The sequence below is a fragment of the Triticum dicoccoides genome, chromosome 2A (assembly GCF_002162155.2).
Source record: "Triticum dicoccoides isolate Atlit2015 ecotype Zavitan chromosome 2A, WEW_v2.0, whole genome shotgun sequence".
In the NCBI taxonomy this organism is placed as follows: Eukaryota; Viridiplantae; Streptophyta; class Magnoliopsida; order Poales; family Poaceae; genus Triticum; species Triticum dicoccoides.
The window spans coordinates 153,404,652-153,413,964 of NC_041382.1; the positions used below are offsets into that span (position 1 = coordinate 153,404,652).

The 9,313-nt window shown below is 49.8% G+C and overlaps 1 protein-coding gene across 1 annotated transcript in view; it reads right to left on the minus strand.

Moving 5' to 3' along the window:
- LOC119357753 (eomesodermin homolog) overlaps positions 1-81 on the minus strand; it is a 7,417-nt gene extending 7,336 nt beyond the window's left edge. The window contains exon 1 of the mRNA XM_037624597.1: positions 11-81. Coding sequence (XP_037480494.1) covers positions 11-17 — 7 coding nt within the window. The 5' untranslated portion in view covers positions 18-81. The remainder of the gene's footprint in view (positions 1-10) is intronic.
- Between the last annotated feature and the right edge of the window lie 9,232 nt (positions 82-9,313).

Sequence of the window (9,313 nt, forward strand, 5' to 3'; positions counted from 1 at the left end):
TCCTGATCACCATGCATTTCTTCCAGGTCGTCATGGCGTGGATGTTCCCGTGCGCCGTGTGGGCGGCGATGGCGCCGGCCGTGGCAACGGCAGCGACTACGGACGGCGCTTCGAACGTTGAGCAGGGCAGCTCCTCGTCGCCGGCGTTCGGCCCTGGCGACGCTAAGGTGGCCTCCGACCCGGGCTCCTCCCCGGCGTCGAGGTCGTCCTCCTCCTCCTCCTTGCTCGGCGCCCAAAGCAGCTCGTCGAACAGCGCGCGCTCACCGGTGAGGGAGGGCGGTGACACGGCCGCACGGAAGGGCCACGCGCTAAGGCGGTGCCTGTGCAGGTTTGCCAGAAATCTGCAGCGCGCCGGTGCTGCGGACGAGCGGCCAGACGGGTGCGGGAGACGGAAGGGCCGGGCGACGAAGCCGGACGGGAGGGTCGCCGCCGGCGAGGACGGCACCGCCCGGGCGAGGGAGGAGGCCGTTGCGAGCGCGATCACCTACTGCAAGGAGTCGAGCCGGCAGCGCTGCAGGCCGCCGTTGGCTCCCTCGCCCAGCTTGGACGGCTGGCTCCTCGTTCGTCCGGAGGAGGAGATCGGCACCAGCGCCACGAGCGCCATCTCGCCCTGCGAATGCGAGGCGCAGGGCACCTCGAGCGCCGCCGCCCCCCACCACGGCCACGCGGCCTGCAACGGTACGTGTTGTCAACCGATCCGTCGGTCGATCTGCTCTGCTGCACCCGTGCACGTCTAAACCGTCGTTGATCTCCTTCGTGCAGCAGAATGCGGCGGCGGCAGGCCGTCGACGGTGGAAACTCGGCGAGGTCCAGCCGGGGAGATGGAAAAGGGTGACACTGTCGACGGGCTTGACGGGGACGTCCTTAGGATAACGAGTTACTTCGCCGCCAAATATGTGCGCGTGGTGCGCCATTGAAGAATAGCTCGGGGTCCGTCTCACATGAGGAGAAGCAAATAGTTTTTCGTAATCTAGAGGACCTTGTCTTACGTACCTTCGATCTTGTATGATCTGTCCATATCAGTGTGCGAGTAGTAGTAATATGATTGTAGTAAGATCTGTCCATATCAATTGTTGATCTTATTCTTATATGATATGATGGCTTGCAGCGTTCCTAAGATCTAACGAGAATCTCCTGGAGTTAACGACACAATCGTTCGATTGTTTCTGAACCAGACTGCAATTTTGAAGCTTAATTGGCAAAGGAGTTAAGATATAGACAATCCTATTTATTCGAACTAGCTTTGCTGAATCGAAAGAAAAGAGACAACTTGGATTCAATCAAAAAAAATTAGAAGATTTTAGTACTGGCATGTATTCACCTCAATCAAAAGAAACTAGGTCACCACTATATGCTCTGTTTGTACTCTACACATGAGGAATATATTCACCTTTAACTTCTTTTTTTGCGGAAATAAGACTTTCATTCATCAACCACGGTCATTACATTCCAGATTTTACATAGAGTGTGAATTCCATCCGGTGCATGCCCATGCACGTTGAATTATCAAATGAGTATAAAGTTGGTCTTTTTTTTAACTACTACACTCCAGATTCTCAAGCATGAAGATAGGCGAGTTGTAGACCAAGAGCTGGTACAGATATAGGCGAGTTGTAGACAAGAGCTGGTGGGCAGCAAGAAACGCATGCACACCAAAGAACAAATCTGAGTCACATGCCTACTTCTATTGGTTTCTACAAAGAGCGGCTAGCTTAGATCTTAGACCAGTCGGTCACTGTCGAGGTCGCCAAGGTGATCTTACAGCACCGCCGTGGGGATTTCTCATATGATTTTATGTAGGCAAGCCGCAAGCGGTGGTGGTGATTGGCTGGGTGGTGTCGCTGCCTTGGGAAGAGACGAAGTGATGGTAAAAGTAAGCAGGATCCGATGATTCTTCCGTGGGGATAGCCAAAGTCAAGATGTCGACTACAGACTCGTCGCAGACTTGCAGTGAACCTGGATGCGGCGAGCCTGATTTGTGGATCGATGGCGGGTCTTGACTTTGTTAGGCTGGGATTGGATGGTTGCGGAGGGTGGTGTGCTTGGTTGGGTTCCCATGGAAGAATGTGGCCTCCTCGTGGATCTGGTCATGCCCATCCTAGAAAACATTGTGTCCCTAGCTCCCTCGAGGAGCAAGGACAGTGCAAGCGGCAGCAGGGGGTAGGGGTAGATGTGGGGAGGGATGTCGGCGGCTGCTCGAGGTCATCATGATGAAACCCTTGACGTCCCATCTTTATCAATGGAAGTGGAAGAGCACGAAGTCGAGATTGGATAGGAGTTTGAGTTATTTTTGGCACCGATCGGTTCCCCACTTTAGAGATGTATTTTTTTTCGTGCGAGCAAACAGTGAGTTGATTCTAAAAAGGATAGGCACTTTTCAACAGAAGTGCATGACGGACCAAAAATATGACCTCATTTTATTCGTTTGATAGATATCGTATTATTCGTTGTTGTTTGTTCGGTGAAATTTCCTAAAATTTGATTGTTGTGTTTCTAATTAGAGCACCCCATAATCACCCAATATGAAGGGATGGCAAATGAAAAATACTGATTATAAATTTTGAAGAGCCCGTGGCAACGCACAGGCGTTATACTAGTCGTTGTAGGTTACTGTACAGTATTACCAGAGTAGTACCATGCTCCCGCGACCACGCCCCACCGCCCGTGCTGGACGGCCATAACTTGGGCGTGCGCCCTGGTGTCGTGACCCGCGACGAAAGGCGGTTAACCACGCGCACCACCACCTCCGCCGCACGCGGCAAAAGCGACGACGGTCGGCTGCCAAATCCACTCCCCCCCACTCCCACGGCCACGGGAGAGCAAGAGGAGATGCACCTAACCTAATGCGCGTTGAAAGCCGGCGCCGACTTTGCCTCGGAGAAATGAGAAATCTACTCACGCCACGACCTTCCACAGCCTTCTTCTACGGCGTGGAGTACCCGTCCGGGTTACCCACCCCCTCCCTGGCTGGTGGTACTGGACTACTGGTAGGCACGCACTCTATTCTTTCCCACAAAAGAATACGAGCGGCTACGTTGTCTCATACCACGCGTTTTCAGCGTCTGTTAGAAGGCCGCAATCACGTCGAGTCGAACCCAGCTTGGCAGCTCACAGTCACGTTTCATTTTCTACCCGATCTATCCGAGCGGACGTGATATTTTCGCCGTCTGGTAGCACAAATGGCCGAGCGAGATGCTCCGTCCGACGTTCCAACGAACTTTTCGGGGGGTGGGGGTGGACAGGAAAGAATGGACAGAGGAGGAGGAGGCTTTTAGCATGGGTGGCATGGTCTGGCACTCTTGGGGAGAGAGAGGGAGGGAGAGGGACTACCGCAGGTCCGGGGCATTTATTTAGTAACTTTGACAGCTAATTTGCTGGGGGCCCATCGGCAACTGTCAAGCCAGCTGTTTCCACTAGGCCGGTCTTGCCCATGCGTCCATGGCCATGTACCTGTGATCCTCTGAGCCGCTGTCTCCGTGTGATGCCGGTTGTTGAGCGAGGGCCGTGTTCTCCAAATCCGCGGAGGAGCGAGTATTTGGCACCATGCATTTTCAACTACTCCTACCTCCGCCTTGATGAATAAATCATTGCGTAGTTCTAGGTCGATGATTTAATTATCTAAATATGTATTATATGTGACAAACAATATATATTTAGAAACTATATCCGTGTAGAAATCTAGTGATATACTTTTTATGACATATAACACATATTTAATTACTCAAATTGATGACTTAGAACTACGCAAATGATTTATTCACCTAGACGGAGGTAGTAGTAAAACAGTTGAGAGGCAATGTTTGCAATTTACTGAACGGTGTTAGCGAGTTCAGCAAACCCCGGCAGCCAGGCACAACATCCCCCACCTCTAGCTGCTGCAATTAACTAAACGAAGGATTTGTGATTGTGAGGGCCAATAAGCACCATGTGACACTGTGAGATATCCTCTTTTGTTTTGGGTCGTTTCATTGCTCCAAACCTTCTCCCTCAGTCTTATAATATAGCGGATAGCGCATATTGTTTCTTCATGTGAAAGTCAGATTCTATAAAATTTGACTAAGTTTACAAAGAAAATTATCTATATGTATTTACAATACCAAATAGACATCATGTAAAATACATTTCGAGATGAATATAATGCTTTATTTGATATTGTAAATATTGATAAAAAAATTCTATAAACTGGTCAACTTTGAAAAAAAATTCTAATACGCACTATATTTGGGACGTAGGGAGCACACATCCTTGTATAATGTGAAGGCTCTAGGCTGACTAGTAAAAGCAACTTTCAATTTCTTAGAGCAATTACAAACGGAGTATGAAAATCAGACCATCTAAACATCATGGGACAGCGTCGGACCACCCCTCATATGCCTGCTGATGGTGTCCTGCATAAGGGGATGCTAAGCATGTCGGCTCCCTATCTCGGGCTGGGCCAAGAACCCCCAAACTATCAACCACTCGGCCACGTTTGGCAGTCCCCACGATGAACTCAAGGAGGAATCTCCCGAAGACTTGGATCACACTCCAAGGCATGATGTAATCATCGACATGTTTATCCCCTAATGTTACGGACATAGGTCTAACCCTAGGTACCCTCGATGTCCTTATAAGCTGAGGGATTTAGACCACAGAGGTCGATTTATTCACACGTACGATCTCGAGGTAGATCAACATGTACATTGTACCCCATCCATAATCAATACAATACAAGCAAGATGTCGGGTTTTATCTTTTCGAGAGGGACCGAACCTGGGTAAAAACTGTCTCTTTTCTGTCCTGTAACCATCAAGCCAACATCACCAACTCAGGACCCCTATCCAAGATCTGCTGGATTTAGCTCCGTCAACCGCCATTCCAACAACAACCTCTATTTGCAGACCCTCGAATCTTTTACTAACCATGCAACGTTCATTTCATCATACATAGCACATTACATGAAACAAACAAGCTAATAAACACAAGCAAACTACCCTAATTTACTCGTCGTCATCAGAGATCTTGATGACCCCTCGTCCGGAAGTACTGGCCTCGTGGTCACTGTTGGTGGGGTGAAGCCCCAACTCCTCTTCCTCGTCGTCCACGTCCGCGAAGAGCCGCTCCCACCTCAGCGGTGAGGTGGATATGACGATGGTTCACCATGACCTATGGCTCGGATTGGACCGAGTCGAGGATGGCTGCTTGGCCTCGAACTGCATCACTGCTTCAGCGGCTTGGGCGTGTTAAAACTACGCATCCGCCTGCTTCATGCCAAAGCCGTCAGGGTCAACCTCCATGCCATCCTCTGCCTCCTCCATGTCCTCCAGCACCCCTTCCTCTGTGTCATCCACCGGGACCTCTTCCCCCTCCGTCGACACAATTTGAGTGGCACACATCTCTATGGTGATATATGTGCGGCTCTTGATGGTGTCCCGGCTAAGGGGCCTCTGACCCTATCAATTCCCGCCCCTGGTGGACCAGGCCGAAGATCCGTTGTCCGTTCCCACCTTGGACACATAGGGCGGCCCATGGTGTATCATCAGAAGGTTCAAGGAGACTTAACATACATGCAAGATGTTGGATCTGTGGAGGAAACTGCCTCATGTTGGGAAACATAGTAGAGAACAAAAAAATTCGCCCTACGAACACCTAGGAACACTATGAAGATGCAATAAACTGTTTGGATCGGATCGTTACCGACTTCGAGTTGCATCGTAAGAAGACGAGTTGGTGTAGATCGCACTTCGAGTCCTTCTAACCATAGACGAACGATCCAACAAACCTCCCATGAACAACCACTCGAACAGAAGACTGAAAGCACGACCTATCCATAGATTGCAAGCGTACGGTCTTCACGATGCAGCAGTGCTTTACCGTCCAGAGCTAATCGTCGTCGGAGAATTAGAGGGAGAAGAAGAGAACCTCATAGGTCTTCTCTATTATGAGGATTTAGAGAGAGCTAGAACTAGTACAGATCAAACTAAACGAGAACTCAAACAAGAAAGAACTAGAGGAGGCTCCAAAACTTGTGTTCTAGGAGCTAGCCCTGCCCCTCTAATTATATGTTGGTCCCTTGGGTCGCAACTGTTGGGTAACGTAGCATGCAATTTAAAAAATTTCCTACGCTCACGCAAGATCTATCTAGGAGATGCATAGCAAGGAGAGGGGGAGAGTGTGTCCAAGTACCCTCCTAGACCGAAAGCGGAAGCGTTAGGTTAACACAGTTGATGTAGTCGAACGTCTTCACGATCCAACCTATCTAGTACCGAACGTATGGCACCTCCGAGTTCAGCACACGTTCAGCTCGATGACGTCCCTCGAACTCTTGATCCAACAGAGGGTCGAGGGAGAGTTTTGTCAGCACGACGGCATGGTGACGGTGATGGTGGTGAGATTCACGCAGGGCTTCACCTAAGCACTACGACGCTATAACCGAAGGAGTAAACTATGGAGGGGGCACCACACATAGCTAAGAGAATAACTGTTGTGCTTTGGGGTGCCCCCTGCCCCCGTATATAAAGTAGGGGAGGAGGAGGTCAGCCACCAAGGGGGCGCGCCAAGGGAGGGAGTCTGATAACCCACAAGTATAGGGGATCGCAATAGTTTTCGAGGGTAGAGTATTCAACCCAAATTTATTGATTCAACACAAGGGGAGCCAAAGAATATTCTCAAGTATTAGCATCTGAGTTGTCAATTCAACCACACCTGGAAACCAAATATCTGCAGCAAGGTATTTAGTAGCAAAGTAATATGATAGTAGTGGTAACGGTGGCAAAAGGTAACGGTAGCAAAAGTAATATTTTTGGGTTTTGTAGTGATTGTAGCAGTAGCAGCGGAAAAGTAAAAAAGCGAAGAACAATATATGAAAAGCTCGTAGGCATTGGATCGGTGATGGAGAATTATGCTGGATGCGATCGATTATGTAACAGTCTGATACATCTCCAACGTATCTATAATTTTTGATTGCTCCATGCTATTATATTATCTATTTTGGATGTCAATGGACTTTATTTTACACTTTTATATCATTTTTGGGACTAACCTACTAATCAGAGGCCCAGCCCAAATTGTTGTTTTTTGCCTATTTTAGGGTTTCGAAAAAAAGGAATATCAAATGGAGTCCAAACGGAATGAAACCTTTGGGAACGTGATTTTCTCAACGAACGTGATCCAGGAGACTTGGAGTGTGCGTCAAGAAACAAATGAGGCAGCCACGAGGCAGGGGGCGCGCCTACCCCCCTAGGCGCGCCCTCCACCCTCGTGGGCCCTCCATTGCTCTACCGACGTACTTCTTCCTCCTATATATATCCACGTACCCCCAAACATCCATGAGCACCACGAAAACCTAATTCCACCGCCGCAACATTCTGTACCCGAGAGATCCCATCTTGGGGCCTTTTCCGGAGCTCCACCGGAGGGGGCATCGATCACGGAGGGCCTATACATCAACTCCATGGCCTCTCCGGTGATGTGTGAGTAGTTTATTTTAGACCTATGGGTCCATAGTTATTAGCTAGATGACTTCTTCTCTCTCTTTGTGAAAGGATCGATATGGTTGACTAGAGGGGGGGGGGGTGAATAGGCAACTACCAATTTTTAGCTTTTCTTTACCAAATTAAACTTTGCATCAAAGTAGGTTGTCTAGATGTGCAACTAGGTGAACAACCTATATGATGCAACAACAACAAGCACACAAGAAAGCAAGGGAACAAACACTAAAGAGCTTGCACAACTAAAGGTAAGAGATAACCAAGAGTGGATCCGGTGAAGACGAGGATGTGTTACCAAAGTTCCTTCCTTTAGAGGGGAAGTACGTCTCCGTTGGAGCGGTGTGGAGGCACAATGCTCCCCAAGAAGCCACTAGGGCCACCGTATTCTCCTCACGCCCTCACACAATGCGAGATGCCGTGATTCCACTATTGGTGCCCTTGAAGGCGGCGACCGAACCTTTACAAACAAGGTCGGGGCAAACTCCACAACTTAATCGGAGGCTCCCAATAAGACCACGAAGCTTCACCACAATGGAATATGGCTCCGAGGTGACCTCAACCGTCTAGGGTGCTCAAACACCCAAGAGTAACAAGATCCGCTAAGGATGAGTGGGGGAATCAAAAATCTCTCGGTGGAAGTGTAGATCGGGGCCTTCTCAACCACTCCCGAGCAAATCAACAAGTTTGGTTGGCTAGGGAGTGAGATCAGGCGAAAATGGAGCTTGGAGCAATAATGGAGCTTTAATGGTGGAAGAGGTAGGTCAAAGGGGGGAAGAAGACACCCTTTTATAGTGGGGGGAACAAACCAACCGTTACCCCCCCACTCAGCCCCGCAGAGAGCGGTACTACCGCGGGGGCAGGGTGGTACTACCGCTCTCCCTCAGCGGTACTGCCGCGCTAGAGGAGAAGGGGCTGGGGCTGGGACCCAGAGCGGTACTACCGCGGAGGCAGGGCGGTACTACCGCTCACAAGCAGCACTACCGCCACTACTACCGCAGCTAGTACCGTAAAACCCGACACGAGAAAATGCGCAATCGAGTCGAGGCGGTAGGAGCATGGAGCCGCAGCGGTACTGTGGCTGAGGCCATCAAGCGGTACTACCGCTCCGAGGAGCGGTACTACCGCTTAAGCCGTACTACCGCAGTACTGCAGCTAGTGCCGTAAGGCCCAGACACGAGAAAGAGCGCACTGGGGTCGAGGCGGTAGGAGCACAGAGCCGCAGTTGTACTGCAGCTGAGGCCATCAAGCGGTACTACCGCTCCGAGGAGCGGTACTGCCGCTTAGTGAGCCTCAGCGGTACTACCGCTGTGGCCTGCGGTACTACCGCTGGGTCCAGGAAAAGACACACAGGGAAGAAAAGAGAAGCTCCAGTGAGGCAGAAAGAAACGATGGGTGTGAGAAGGACGTGTACGTGTTGATTCCACCCAAACCATACCGAAGCAGATCCCCTCTTGATAGAACGGTGACTACTAGGAAACTTAGTCCACCAACAAAGTCACGAAAGAAGCTACACCGTCTTGAGTAGAGCGCCGAAGGGAAATAATCGTTTCGTGCCGAAGGATGAATATCTGAAAGAACTCAAAGCACCCGATTAGTCTGCAAATGCATTGTCATCAATCACCAAAACACCGTAGGGATAAATATGCCCTTACAATCTCCCCCTTTTTGGTGGATTGATGACAATACGGGATTTGCATAGAAAAGAGTAATGACATAGAATGCAAGAGAACCCATGCCTCTAAAAAATAGACAGCCCCCCCTAGATGTTGTGCACACTAGATAAGTGCTTTGGACTGCACGGCACACATACTAGGATCACGGCTCCCCCTATATTTTAGAGACCA